The sequence below is a fragment of the Pipistrellus hanaki genome (genome assembly GCF_964339955.1).
Source record: "Pipistrellus hanaki genome assembly, chromosome: 16".
NCBI classification, from domain to species: Eukaryota; Metazoa; Chordata; class Mammalia; order Chiroptera; family Vespertilionidae; genus Pipistrellus; species Pipistrellus hanaki.
This window is the reverse complement of record NC_140518.1, coordinates 7,940,914-7,955,974: the sequence shown is the minus strand read 5'-3', so window position 1 is coordinate 7,955,974 and position 15,061 is coordinate 7,940,914. Positions and strand designations below refer to the sequence as shown.

Here is a 15,061-nt window from a genome sequence, read left to right as displayed (position 1 = left end):
AGCCAAGGGTTGTGCAAAGAACTGAGCGCCGAGGGATGCCGGGGGGAGGGGAGCAGGAGGGCGCCGGAGCCGATCCCCCCGCCCGGGGCCCACGGGCGGCAGAGGCGGGAGGCGACCAGCTCGGAGGCCCGGGGGAGCCGGGCTGCGCCGGGCTTTGGGGCGCGAGGGTGGGGGAGAGAAGTCTGGGAGCGCCGGCGGCCGGGGGGTGACGGCGCCAGGCAAAGGGAGGCGGCTCCGTGCGGAGCGAATTTCGGGGGCCCCGAGAGTCGGAATCGCCCTCCTCACGCCGCCCTCGCCCCGCCAAGCGCGCACCTCAAACCTGCTCTTGGTCACTCCGTTCACGTCCCTCCTCATGAGGCCGGCGGGTGCGGCCGGGGCCGGCGCTGCGGCGAGCGGAGCGCAGAGGCGAGGGGCCCCGGGCAGGCCCGGGAGTTCCGGGGCCGGGAGGAGGCCCGGGAGCGGCGGGCGGGGGCCGCCAGCGGCGAGAAAAGGCCTCTGGGCTCCGGCTGGGCCTCCTCCACCTCCCGCGGCGCCGGCGGCGGCGGCTACTTCTCCGTCGCTCGCTCTTCTCTCTCCTCAGCCTCAACTTCAACCCAAAACAAAAACACTCGCCACCTGCCAGCAACGCGGCTGCTCATTGGCCGGCGCCGCCCGGGCCGCGGCGCGGCGTGGGGAGGGGGAGGGGGAGGGGGAGGAGCGCCCGGCGGCGCGGGACCACCCCTCCCCCCACCCGGCGCGGCGACGGCGGCGGCCCGGGAGCGGCCGGGGCGCGGGGCGGCGCCACCCGCTCTCCTCCCGGGCCCGCAAGCCCACCGCGAGCTGGAGAGCAGGGAAGTGTCCGTGTGTCTGTGTCTGTCTGTGTGGGAGGGGCTGTGAGGCGGGTGCCGGTGCGCGCGTGATCGCGGGTCCGGGGGAGCGAGGAGAGCAGGGCCACTGCACGCAGCACCGGAGCCCCAGCTCTCCTCCGCTCCGCGGGCATGGAGCACGCATCCACCACCGAGCACTTGAGCGCTCTGCCCAGTTCCTCCCCAGCCCCTTACGTCTGGTCGCTTCTCCCTCCCAACCCCCAACAGCCTGGGTTGCCACACACGTCCTTCCCGGCCACCCAGCTCCCTTCCCCTATCACTCACTGTCGCCTTGAACCCAAAGTGCAGCAGGCGGTCCCTGCTCGGAGCCATTTTCCTCTTTCGGGTTGTCGCTAGATTGGGACGGTGCTGTTGTTGCTGCCGCCGCCGCCGCAGCTACCGCCGCCGCCGCCTCTCCCGCCCCCGTGGATTGCATTACCCGGTGTTGCAGGGGAGCCCGGAGGGCCGCTGCGGGGCGTGGGTCTCCCTGTGCATGAGTCAGAAGGGCAGGGGGTAATTGTGCTGCCCACTGCTCCGGGGGTATGCAGCGCGGCCGCACCTCGCACCTTGGGGTCTGGGGGGGATCCAGTGCTGGAGCGGGGTGACTATTCCTGTAGCTGGGGGAGGGGTGCACTTTGGTGGAAGTGGGGGCTGGCGAGGCAAAACGGCCTTTGGCTTCTCCCTCCTCTCCGCCACGACCGCCGCAGGCGCCCAATGGGCTCACGGCCTGCCCGTCCTCCAATCAGGGCTCTGGTTGGTGAGAACCTGACCCTGACGCCACTTTGGCGGGAGAAACAAGCGTGTCTGGACGAGTAGGCGGGGGCTCGTATAGAAAGGAAACTGACACGTCTGACTCCTTAGGTTGTGTCATCGCGTTGTTATGCTTTAGCAACTCCAGTCCTCAAGGTCCGGAAATTCATGATAGAATTTACATGAATTAAGACTTTACCCTTGTCGAGGCCGGTTTGGCTCAGTGGATAGAGCGTCCGCCTGCGGACTGAGGGGTCCCGGGTTCCATTCCGGTCAGGGGCATGTACCTTGGTTGTGGGCACATCCCCGGTGGGGGGTGTGCAGGAGGCAGCTGGTCAATGATTGTCTCTCATCGATGTTTCTGGCTCTCTTTCCCTCTCTCTTCCTCTCTGTAAATTATCAATAAAATATATATTTTTTTTAAAGTTTACCCTTAAAACAAGGACAAACCACAGAATCATGTGCCAAAGATAAATTAAAAACTATCAAATTTCAACAGATATGAGTTTGTTTTCATACCTCGTTTAATTCGCAGTTTTAGTGACCAACTTGTTATGAATCTCATTACGAGCTTACAAATAGCGCTGGAGAATTGTAAAAAAAAGAAAAAAAGAAAAAAAAAGCATATTTTAGCTGGAAGGCTTATTACCAAACTCTTCAAGCACTTTTATTTTCATTTTCCTTGAAAAGGCTTCGAAGCAAAAAACCTCAGCTTCAGAAACTCATTCTTAGGCCCACAAACCCAGATCTAGATGTTATATTCTCTCCCCTCACAGGTACTTTTAATGTTATTGCTTCACTTCAGCCTTTTAGTTATGGCTCACCTAAGAGCAGTTTTCTTCTAGCAAAAACTGATGAATTTGGTGACTAAAACCTGCAGAAAATAGTAAAACTGGCTCGAGCAGATATATCAAATGAAACTTTCACAGGTCTGTTTTCCTGTTTTAATTATCTTTTCCAGTTAACCTATTTCAAGTTACACTTACTAGAGGAATACTTTTACTTTTTGATTAAATTTTAATTGACCAAACTTTTAAAGATGAATACATGAACATTATTCAAAGGTTGAAAACTTAGTACACATGGGCATATTACTTTTTATCAAAGAAATTTATTTGCATGTAAATAATCAGGTTCTTTTGTAATGTTTTGTGGGGGGAAATCCCAGGTTTTTGTCTTTCAAAAAAATGAAAACCCCCAAAGTATTTACAGAACAGCCATATACACAGAAAAATCAAAGATTTTAGAAAAGACCCTCCCAGCTGCTCCTGATGTACATTTTTAAAACCCAAATCTAAAGCCCAGCTTTTACAGCTGAACCTGTTTCCCAACCTAGTTTCTCAGACGTTAAGCACTTCCTATCCCTCAAAAAGCTACCTTTAAGGGTAGAAATCATGGAGGCAGGGGGTTGAGAAGAAGGGGGGGAAAGGTAACACAATGGGATCGCCCAGGGATTGTGGACAATGAGTTTCTTATACTGGCATCTGCTTTAAGTAACTTGACTGAACACTGTATGACTCACAGACTCCCTGAAAGATTTCATTTTTGTTTTCTGAGAATTCATGATATTGCTGCACTAAATTTTTAGACGTAGGCCTTAAGAAAAAATCTTTCCAAGAGCTATCAACCTCAAGCCTGGTTTTGGCAATTACATCCTGCTTCATCCATCCACCCCCGATACTTATTTTAAAACATACTGATTTTGAACCTGAAATCCTCATGTACATCAGAGCAGGTTTTAACCAAGAACCCCTGACACGGAGCTAAAGACAGAAGAGAAATCAAGTCAAAGAATACATAAGACGCCAGCAGCAGAAAACAGGTAGAAGTTGACTTCATGTCCTTGCCGTCTTTTGAAACAGGAGAATGAGTACACCTAGACAGGAGGGAGGTGTCCCAGGCTTGGTTTATTCTGCCTCTTCTCCTCCACCCTGTGGAGAAATGCAGTGCTCCCTGGTTCTCAGGCAGGGTGAAGCAGTTTAGCCCCGGCTCCCTGTTAAGCAAGTTCAGATGCTGGGTCAGTGTGTGGGGTGTGCCCATCGACAATTCAGGGGCTTATCCTTCATCCAGATCCTAACTCGGGATCCTTTGATCTGGGATGAAGACAGAAAGAGAGAAAAAGCTTCCCAGTTTACTCATTTTGGTATTTGTCGGCTCTGCTTGGGGGAGCTGAGCCCCTGATACTATGCAGTACATTCCCCATAAGATCTTCCCCACCCAGAACAGAAATACCATATAACTTTTTTTTTTTTTTTCTCTGCAGGAACCAATGGGACAGGATTCAAAACTAGGTGAGAAACTTGTGAGAAATCCAACCTGGTTGTATGTCTGAGAGGCTGCTACTGTATCAGCATCACAAGATAAAGCACTCTGGTATCACCTTGCCCATGTCCTCCTTAGTGTCACCCAAGACTTTTGACTGATACGGTAACGGATAACTTTTCTTGCTCCACTTTGCAATGTTTCGTTTCCTACTTCTTATTACCTTGGGACACAAAAGTGGCAGAGTTGTTGAGAGCTGATGACCAGAAAAGGGAGAACACTAGAGGAAATCAGAGACAGTCAGGAAAGAAGCCAAAGCTGATTTTCCAACTCTATGCTAACTCCAACCTGCAGAAAGAGCTGAATATAGAAATCTTCTTCAATATCTGATGAAGTCACTCCATTTATCACACACATACATAAATAAGTCACCTGGCTTTTCTGTTTTTAATCCAGAGAGTTGTGCTGGGGACCATGCCCCGTCCTGCTGATACAGGTCCTGAATGGAATCATCAGGAATGGCACAGTGCAGGTGTCAAAAATCAAAGTAAGGCCGCAGAATTTTGAGAGGACCCTCCAAATACTGAGAACTTGTGTTGCACTCAAGTGGTCTCCTGGATTATTATATTTGTGAGAAGGGCTTCTTATTGATGTCCCCCAGAATCCAGACTCAGACCTATTCCTCCAAAAAGGTCCAATTGGGTTGCTACACAGTAGCAAGGGTTTATCTTCATGCCCACCTAGCATTCCAGGCTCCCTTACTTCAAGTGAGCTTGAAATTGTTTTAAGTGAACTATGGCTGCACATTTTTTTTTTTTTTTTTTTTTTTTTTTTTACTGTTTTTTCTAAGGGAGCATGAGTGATTCAAGTCTGGACTCCTCCTTGTGAGAAAGGAGCCCAGCTCTCAGGAATGGCATCTGTTCTCCTACAAACAAAATGCTGGGGTGTAGACTTTTGGCACATTGTGGATATAAGAGAACTGTTAATTCTGCAATGGTTTTCAAGCCACCGGGTCAGGGAAGCTGTCCCACATTAAACCTTACTGCATCTGAAAACACGTTTACAACCCCAAAAGCCAGCCAGCTTTTTTTTGTAAAAGAAAGGGAGACTATAAATCACTACCTCCACAGGGAGGTAACTCCTAATATTCCAATGCTGTCTGAATCCCATGAAAAATCTAACACAGAAAATACCTTTTTGGTTTTTCTCCTTAACTTCAAAGATTGGCTCTAATTTGCTTGGGCCTCATGCTAATGTACCAGCACAAGCTACAAGCTCCCTACAACCAAATAAGCCTTGCTCTTCTCTACATCCTATCATTTTGAACCCTGAACCTCATAGAATTAGAAAGGAATACTGTATAAAAAGATAAAGGGTTAAAATATTACAAATAAATAGCTAAAATTACCTTCCCTCCCCCAAACACTCCTAAGAAACAGACACAAAACATTACTTAAGTGTCCAAAGTAACCAAAGTCCTTCATTTGCCCATGTCTCAAATGGACAGCTACCCAAAGGTCAACACCTTCATGCAAACGCATCAAGGGATGTATTGCTTTTTCACTTTCTGCCCAGCCCTTCGCATACATGCACTAAAATTGGGTTTAAAACATGGCCTAAAAATGGAAAAGGGAGAAAAATATATATGAATATTTCCCACCAAACTGTTTTCCACCCTTCCCTCTCCCTATGCCCCACCCACCCAGCTTCATTTTATAAGCAAGTATTTTAACTTTTTTTTCCTGGCAAAGGAACAGTGATTCTTAATAATCAAACCCATGGTCTTTTTATGCTTTTCTAAATTCACCCAGCTCAGTATCAAGGATATGTCATTTAACATTCTTCAACACCACCTGTCCGACTCACCCCTGATGGTGGTTTGCCTATAAACTTATTAGTTTCTCTCTGGCCATGTTTTTTTGTCTTAAAAAGTAAGGTTCCTAATTGCCAATCAGGGCCACATCCATAAGATCATCATCTTCCTCCCCCATAATAAAGTCAGGGCTGAGTCTTGAGGGCCTATCGGTAGATAAGATTGTGTTACTTGTCATGGACAAGGACTGGTCTGAAGAAATGGGTGATTTAGACCAACTCTCTGGTTTGATGCTATGAGACTTTTTCTTGTCTCGGTCTTTGTCCCGATCTTTGTCTTTTACTTTCTTCTTTTCTTTTTTGTGCTTCTTATGCTTCTCTGTGCTGTACTCTGGAAGTGGTCGGATACCATCATCTGAGCAGGGACTGTTCTGATAAGATTTCTCTGCTATGGAGGAGCCTGACTCACTCTCACTATCCAGATTCTGAGGGGTATATGCTGGTGATTTACTGTGGCTGGGAGAGCCACGCTCATGCTTTGGAGTGGAACCACTGATGAGGGGAGAGCCATAGTTTTTGGAAGAGGCCATCTGAGGCCTGAGCCCCTCTCCACTACTTTCCCCAGGTTTCTGCAAAGTTACTTTGGCTTTAATGCTAGGGGAACCCCCATCGTGCTTGCTGATGATAATTTTTGCCACACCTGTGCTCCCCACATTTTTTGACTCTGAAGTCTTCTTAGATGAATCCACTGAGCCCCCCGAGGTGGAAACCTTTGATTTATCTTTATCACTTTTCTCACGCTTGCCCTGAAACTCTCCTCCTGACATGTTATGTTTGGAGGACATAGGATGGCTAGAATTTGTGCTCACCCCCACCTGGCCATCCACTGGCTCTTCACCTCCAGGGCCACTGGTGACAACCCCATGCTTCAGTTTATCTATGACCGCTGTTAAGGACGGCTTCTTATTTCTGCTGGGAGATTTCCCTTTGGAACTCCCATGCTGGTTCTGAGAGGATGACATGGAAGAGCCACTTGAGGAAAAGGAAGATGATGCTGTACAAGAATTAGATGATGGGGGAGTTTTCAAAGAGCCTGAGGATCCTAACCCTGAAGACTTCATGCCACTGCTTGAACCAGTTCCAGACATATGAGAACCACTAGAACCTGAACTGATAGGGGACTTGGCTTTAGAGGATGGGGGAGTCCCAGGAACGGATTTCATTGGAGAGGCAAGCTTATCAGAGCCTCCCGGGGGCCTGGAATGAGAAGGGGATATGTTTGGTTTACTTAAAGGATTCATAAGTGAGGATGGCTTCCCTTGAAGTTTCATCTTGGTGCTGCCAGAGCCACTGCTCAGCCCATGCTTGGTAATGGGAGAGGAGCCTGGCTTTCCACCAGACTGGGATGAATTTTTGGACTGGCTAGACCCAGAAGACCCCTGACTAGAATATATACTGCTACTTAACTTGGAACTTGATGAACCTTCTGACTTACTGCTTTTCATCTTGCCTGAGTTGGAAGCAGATGAGGAAGAAGAGGAAGAATGGCTATGGTGGCTTTTACTGCCTGAGGAAGACACAGAACCACTGCTGGTATACTGACTGTGAGAAGAGGGCTTGCCCACCATCACGGTTCCCTTAGGAATCTGAATAGTGATTTTGGGAATGGGTGGTGTGGCAACACCTGGGGGAGTCTGAGATCTTCCTGAACTGCCTGGAGATTTGGATCCACCTGTACTTGTAGGTGGGGTGAAAGGTCGGTTAGAACTATGAGACGGAGACTTTCCCTCAGTGTCTGCCTTCTTCCGCTTTGTAGGTTTATCTTTGCTTTTGCCATCATTAGAAGGGGTCCGACTGCGCTTTCCTGGTTTGCTATCTAATCCTGGCCCTGACAGACTATTACTGGTGCCATTGCCTTCTTTTACTCGCTTTTGAGTCTTGTCTTTCCCCAAGTCTCCAGTGGCTAATAAAGGACTCTGGCTACCACTGTGATGCTCCATAAGATCTGCAGAACCCAAAGCCTTACCAGCCACTGCTATAATACTGAAATCAACTGTGTCAGCCTGGCTATTGCCTTTAAACTTAGTCTCCCCATTATCACCTCCAAGCATTGGTACCCCCAAAGTATTTAATGCCTGAGATGTAAATCCTTTGAAATCATCATTATCTCCACTTTGGCTGCTTTCATCAAAGTATTCTTCCCCAAAACCACTTTGGCTCTGGCTGTTCAACAAATCAGGATTGAAATCTACTCCATCAGGAAAAAAATGATTGGTAGGAGAGTCACTACTAGGGCTTCCAGCAGCATCTGCAATAAGGTCAGCTGGATCAGTGTATGGATTTTCATTATTATTGGTTTGAAAGACATCGGGGTCAAAGAGGGCACTCTGAGAATGCCCAGAGCTTGAAGAATCTCGAATAGGGGTGCCAATGGGTGGGCAATCGTCACTAGTGCTGGGAAGCTTAGAGGCTTCTTCTGCAATGTCTGAAAGGATATCAGTAACATCTGGGCCAATGCTGTCTGAACTGGATAGTCGGACCATCCTTTGAATACTGGGTTGGGGGTGAGGTACTGGTTGTGGGTAAGTTGTTGGGGGAGTACTACACTGGCTTGGAGCTGGAGTGATGTGTGGTGTATCCAGCGTGTCAGCTGTCATATTGACATCAAAGATAGGGTTTTGAGAGTCAACATCCATTGAAAATAGCTCCCTCTGAAAGTCATCTTCAGTCTGGTGCTTGGGTTTTTCAGGTAGTAACCTTGATGACTTCTTCTTCTTCGTCTTGTTGCTTCCCGAGCACATTTCCATCCGGGGTGAGCCGGAAGAGGAGTTCTGCCTTTCTAAAGGACTGCATCCGTAAAGGGTTGAAAAATCCTGGGCAGGATTATCTTTAAGAAGGTTCATGAGCATCGGGTGATTCTTGGTGTTGCCGGCCATCGAAGAGACAGGTGGCGGCGTGTGATGAGGAGGGGTCGGACTCGAGCCAATGGTAGACCCCCCGTTCCCTGTGATTTGCAACAAACTGGTAAGAATTGGGTTCTGAGACACCTTGCTGAAGTCCTCCCCATGGCCCACCGACTCATGCCGATCTTTGATGCTCATGCTCATATTAAACAAGGTGGTAATGGGACCCCCCGGAAAGGTGTTGGTTGGTGTAGTGGTACCACTCATTGGGTTGTTGCCTGTGGTCATGCCATACCCTGGGCTGCTAGCCGGGGGCAGGTTCTTTTTCACCATGTCTTCAACTGTCTCTGCAATGAGGGACAGTGCTGGGGTGTCAGCCTGAATGGTTTCAGCCTTCCTCCGAATAGCCCTCATCGTCACAGGGATGGACATACATCTGTAAGATAAGATGGAAAAAGACAAAATTAGCATTACACTAGCTGCTGAATGAAACCAAGTTTTCATTAGAGAAAAGCAGCTTTAATTTTTCCTGAGATTTAGATATGTCCTCAGAGGTTTGCAGCAATTTTCAGGTAAGACAAATAATCCCAAAAGCAGGACCAGTTCTGTGAAATGCCAGAGCTTTGGGTAAATTCAAGAGAATATGGACCAGTAGGCAATCATCAATTTCTTTTGAAGCATCACCAAAAACAAACTAACCATAAATAAGAATCCAAAGAATTAGATATTATAATTAACTAAAATGGTAATAATTAACTCAGTAACAAAATGCCTTCCTTCTGGAGCTTGACATGTGATTAATGGGATACATAACTTCTCTTAATCAACCACTAGAAAAATCTCTTTACCCATCGAAGTTCTAAACCGTAATGGCTTAGATCACTCCAAAACAATACTGGTATGAAATCTTGTTTATTTTAAAGCAAAGCACTTTCTATCTTATAAATTTATATTTATAAACCTATGTTTGAAAACATTTGCTCTAGAACATGTCAGCAACCTTTCTTAAAGGTCCAGTTAATAACAATTTAGGCTTTTGAAGATCGTATGGTTTCTATCTAACTACCCTACCATCTTAGCTGCAAACCACCATAGACAATATGTAAATGAACAGATATGGCTCTGTTCCAAAAAAATTTATTTACAAAAGGGCCCACTGGTATCTTTTTAAGAAAAATCTCAAAATTACACAATGTTTCTGGAAAGTTGACTGGCTTAAGTATCTTCCCACATACTGTCACTGACACGTTACAAAGAGGATAAGTAAAAAAAGACCTACAACCCTAACCAGTTTGGTTCAGTGTCAGCCTGCGGACTCAAGGGTCCCAGATTCCATTCCGGTCAAGGGCATGTACTTTGGTTGCAGGCACATCTCCAGTGGGAGGTGCTTGATGTTTGATGTTTCTCTCTAAACAATGTTTTAATTCCCTGTTCCTCTCCGTAAAAAATCAATTATATATATATATATATATTTTTTTTTTTTTAAGACCTACATCTTATTTCAGCTCTCTTCCTCCTACAAGAACCCTAATGCCAGGCCTGAAGTTACCTCATATCCTATTACTCTCATAATGATATTTAAAAACCAAAGCTCATATTGCTTTAGAATTGAAAGCAGAGAGTGAATTCAAGGCAGTAACTAAATGTTTTCCTTCTAAATTTCCAATTCACTCTAATACTGAAAAAAGCATTACTATACACCTCTTTCTGGGACTCTGATCGAAAAGGGCCAGTGCTACCTTTGAACAACTTTGGCAATGAAGTCATCTGTGCAGATGAGTGCATCTGACAGCCCCTTGTAGAGTTTACAGCTCACATGTGTTGAGTCCTGCACATCCATTACCACTGAAAGACAAAATATATAAGAAGTATTTGAGTTAGATTCAGCTCCTGAATTTTCAAGAAGAGATGAAGGAACCTAACTGCTGCCCTGGGAGAGATGGCAGTGACCCATACAACTCACCACACACCAGGGAGTCATTCACAGGGTGTTGAAAAGATACACTGAAGCGGGACTCTGAGAGGGGACACACTTCAAATTGAAGGAGCCCAGGAGAATCTAAAAGGCAAAGAAAACATCATAAAATAATCAACAAATATAAGACTTGAAACAAGTAAATAATTCCTAAGGGTAAAGAATGAAATTTTTTCTTTCCCTTGGAAACTACACCTGTATCATTCACAGGGAATAAAATGCATTTGCCAGTTTATGTTATAAATACTCCGAAACAAAGAACTAAATTTCAGTTTCCTAAAATGAAGGCATTTAATCCCTAAAATGTTAAAGACCTTGAAAGATATAAACACCCTGACTTAAAAGTGAATTCTGAATATAAATGTGGCCAAGAGGAGTTTCTCATTCTGTGTGATAAGCAGACATCCAGAACCACTGCCATAAACCCTGCTTTCTATCAGTGTTTGCAGCTGTTTGCTGTGCAACCCATAATCTGGTGAGCAAGGATATAGGGCTACAATTTAAAATGATATAGTTATACCAAATACGCCCATATCTGTCATCATATGTTCTTAAACATGTTGGCAGCCCAGAATCAAGGATCACATACTTTCTTGGCAGAAAGCATCTCTGTAGGACTAACTTCATAACTACAATACAAAAACTCATTTTTAGGTGCCCTGAAGCTATTTGAAGAACTCTCCTAGGATTCTAATACATGAAATAGAAGGTCCATAGGCATACTTGCTTATGCTCTCTAAAATTTCTCATTTCTAAAGCAGTTCTTTTTCCCATAAAAAAAATCTCCTGATTTACCTTCCCTGTTTCTTCTTGCCTAGCATTTGCACTGATACATCTCTTTCACTGAAGTGTTTTACAACTAAGGCAAAAAGTAACTGTGGTTAACTAGAGCAGCCAAAATTCACATCAAAGCTTCTAATAGCTGTTTGGAAAACACCAGCATTCCAGAATCCTGGGAGAAAAAGACACAGGTTTCATCCTTTTTTAAACTATATGATTAAGTTCTCCAATGAATGGAGGGAGGAAATATACTCAGTTCTTTTAGTCCTTAGTATATTTCCTCCCTCCATTCTAAAATTTAGATATCAAGAAGTACTTTCTTCCAACAGCATCTCAAGTTCTACTTTATATTCAACTGCAGGGTTCAGGCCTAGCTAACGAATGACATCACTGAATGCAGAGAAAAACCAAGTCCATTGCAAACACTCCCCTCTCTTCCCCTAAATAACCGACAGAGGTTTCCGTATGCCAATTTATAGATCGGTTCCATCAAATTATTTGTGGAGCTTCAACTAGATTCCCAGCACCTCCCACTGAGGTTCTAATTCAGTTCATGTGGATATGGAGACCAAATATCTGTCTTTTTAAAAGTTCCATAGGTAATACAATGGGCTACCAAATTAGAAAATCACTGGAGTTATCAGTTTCCATTTATTAGTAAGGATATCAAAAGGAAAGACAGTACCTTCTTTCAGAATAGTTCTTTTGACACAGCTTCCAATTAGGGTATTATAGGCCACTTGGTGTCTGATTAGATTTAGGATAAGAGGAACTCGGCCAGGGTGCTGAAAGGTGATTTTGCTAACAAGGGTTCCCTGTAGACTTCTGCCATCTGGAAGAGGAGCATCCTTGTTAAGGAAATAGCAGTGCTGCTGACCTGGAAGAGCCTAGGCAAAAAGAACAAAGGAAATGAATGCTATTTACTCACACATTATACGCCAACCACAACTATCCTAAAAAACAACCTACACCTCAAAACTCAGTGAGTAATAGAACTCCACTGAATTCTTCGGTTAGCTGATGTTATAAAGGCTAATTACCCACTTGGCTGAATAAACCCCTTTTTTGTAAATGTTCTGCTAGTGGTTTCCTAGCCTACCTAACATGAAAATTACCTCAGAAATCTGTATAATCTGTATTTTTAATAAAATACTCTATATATACTTATAATGCAGCAGAATTTGGGAACTACTACTTTAGACTATCATCAAACATTCCAATAAATTCAAGTGAAAATGAGGTTTTGAAACTTTCCTTAATTTATTCACTCCAGCTTTTTTTTTTTTTTTTTTTTTTTTTTTTTAATATTTTCATTGATTTTTAGAAAAGAGGGAGGAAGGGAGAGGAAAAGAGAGAGAGAGAGAGAGAGAGAGAGACATCAACTGACTGCCTCCTACCAGGGGTCAAGCTTGCAACCCTGGCATGTGCCCTGACTGGGAATAAAACCAGCAACCTTTCAGAGCAAGGGAAAATGCCCAACCAACTGAGCCACACTAGCCAGGGCATTCAAGCACTTTCTTCCCTGTATGCATCTGAATAAATGACCTTTCCAGATTATAAGCTCATGGCACTTGAAAAATAAATAAGAATATTTAACACCTATTTATATGCTTATAAAAATCCAAATACCATGAAGGAACTTTCATCTGAAATCTCAATAATGAAATGTATGTTCTTTCCTGACTTAGAAGCTTATGCTCTTGGAAAACCAAGATGGCGGCCTAGGTAAGTGCCTAAACTGCCACCTCGCACAACAATTTCAAAATAACAACTAAGAGACAGAACAGACATCATCCAAAACCACAGGAAAGCTGGCTGAGTGTGAAATCTACAACTAGCATGAAGGAGAGAGGCTCCTGGATCAGGGGAGCCGCAAAGCGCTGAGGCAGAGAGATGTTCGTGCAGAGAGGAAGGGCGGCTGAGTGTCTGGCTGGCAGGAGGGGAAAGGAAGCCCCCGACTACACTGAACCCCAGCCACGGCCGAAACCCGGTGGACCCAGGCTCATATGGGTGAAGTCTGGACTGTAGAGAAAGGCACCTGAAGACTCAGAGACTGGGAGATTCGGGGGAGCCAGGAGTCGCAGAGGGCAGGGTCTAGAGGTTGTGCACTAGGGAGTGTGTGCAGAGAGGTCTGACTGTGGGTTGCTGCGGCCTCTCCATAGCGGGAGGAGTTGGAAGCTCCTGACTACACTGAATCCCCAGTTCTGACTGCAGTGATCACTGAAACCCAGTTCCAGGCGAGCCGCTGGGGCACCTACTCTCTTTACAAGGGGAATCTGGCCTGTCAGGTGGAAACTCAGGGGATCTGTGGAAGGCAGAGGTCTGAGGCGCATGTACAAGGGCAGGATTGACAGGAAGCCAAGACTGGTGGCTCAGCCCTGAGACTCCACCCTATCCAAGCTGAGCTCAGAGGCTTTTGCAATTTTGCAAGTCTGATCCTATAAGACTGTCTCCAATACAGGAGGTATCCCAGAGTAGACACAGCTGATACTCACATCCAATGGGCCTGGAAGTCAATTCCTCCCAGTGATACCAACAACAATCACAACAATCAAGACTTAATTATCGATACAATAAGGCTATACACGCAGTACACAAAGGAGAGGACCAAGAGTGCCTACCTCAGGTAACTGGGGAGGCTGACCCACTGGGCCATATAGGACACCAAGCACACAAAGCCACCCTACCAACTCAGAAGCAGCAAAAATGCCAAGAAAAGGAAACAGATCTCAAACAAAAGCAATGGAGGAAAACAAAAGACTGGATATAGAGTTCAAAACCACAGTTATAAGGTTTTTCAAGAATTTTCTAGAAAAGGACAATAAATTTAATGAGACCCTTGAGGATATAAAAAAGGACCAACTAGCCGAAACTGGTTTGGCTCAGTGGATAGAACGTCAGCCTGTAGACTGAAAGGTCCCAGGTTCGATTCCGGTCAAGGGCATGTACCTTGGTTGCGGGTACATCCTCTGTGGGGGGTGCAGGAGGCAGCCGATCGATGATTCTCTCTCATCAATGTTTCTAACTCTCTATCCCTCTCTCTTCCTCTCTGTAAAAAAATCAATAAAATATTAAAAAAAAAAAAAGGACCAACTAGAGATTAAAATACACTGACTGAAATAAAAAATATAGAGACCCAACAGCAGACTAGAGGAACACAAGAATCAAGTCAAAGATTTGAAATACAGAGGCAAAGAACACTCCTCCAGAGAAGCAAGAAGAGAAGAGAATCCAGAAAGTTGAAGATAGTGTAAGGAGCCTCTGGGACAACTTCAAGCATACCAACATCAGAATTATGGGGGTGCCAGAAGGAGAGAGAGAGCAAGATACTGAAAAACTATTTGAAGAAATAATGTCAGAAAAGTTTCCCCACCTGGTGAAAGAAATAGACTTACAAGTCCAGGAAGCACACAGAACCCCAAACAAAAGGAATCCAAAGAGGACCACACCAAGACACATCATAATTAAAATGCCAAGGGCAAAAGACAAAGAGAGAATCTTATAAGCAGCAAGAGAAAAACAGTTAGTTACCTATAAGGGAGCACCCATAGATTATCAGCTGATTTATTTTTTATTTTATTTTATTGAGTTTTTACAGAGGAAGGGAGAGGGATAGAAAGTTAGAAACATCGATGAGAGAGAAACATCGACCAGCTGCCTCTTGCACAACCCGTACTGGGGATGTGCCCGCAACCAAGGTACATGCCCTTGACTGGAATTGAACCTGGGACCTT

The 15,061-nt window shown here is 45.3% G+C and overlaps 2 protein-coding genes across 6 annotated transcripts in view; both read right to left on the bottom strand.

Moving 5' to 3' along the window:
• The window catches only part of FBXL20 (F-box and leucine rich repeat protein 20), a 57,553-nt gene extending 55,754 nt beyond the window's left edge, over positions 1 to 1,799 (bottom strand). Inside the window, exon 1 of one of the 2 annotated variants that reach the window (XM_084862412.1) lies at positions 1,131 to 1,799. In XM_084862412.1, coding sequence (XP_084718538.1) covers positions 1,131 to 1,178 — 48 coding nt within the window. In that variant the 5' untranslated portion in view covers positions 1,179 to 1,799. Of the gene's footprint in view, positions 1 to 312; positions 620 to 1,130 lie in introns of those variants that run through there. The other variant, XM_084862414.1, reaches the window with a different exon arrangement.
• Positions 1,800 to 2,686: 887 nt separating this feature from the next.
• MED1 (mediator complex subunit 1) overlaps positions 2,687 to 15,061 on the bottom strand; it is a 36,255-nt gene continuing 23,880 nt past the window's right edge. The window contains exons 14-18 of one of the 4 annotated variants that reach the window (XM_084862397.1): positions 12,013 to 12,214; positions 10,536 to 10,631; positions 10,312 to 10,417; positions 8,868 to 9,008; positions 2,687 to 3,688 (exon numbers count right to left, since the gene is read on the bottom strand). In XM_084862397.1, coding sequence (XP_084718523.1) covers positions 3,658 to 3,688; positions 8,868 to 9,008; positions 10,312 to 10,417; positions 10,536 to 10,631; positions 12,013 to 12,214 — 576 coding nt within the window. In that variant the 3' untranslated portion in view covers positions 2,687 to 3,657. Of the gene's footprint in view, positions 9,009 to 10,311; positions 10,418 to 10,535; positions 10,632 to 12,012; positions 12,215 to 15,061 lie in introns of all 4 variants that reach the window. The other 3 variants (XM_084862395.1, XM_084862396.1, XM_084862394.1) reach the window with 3 other exon arrangements.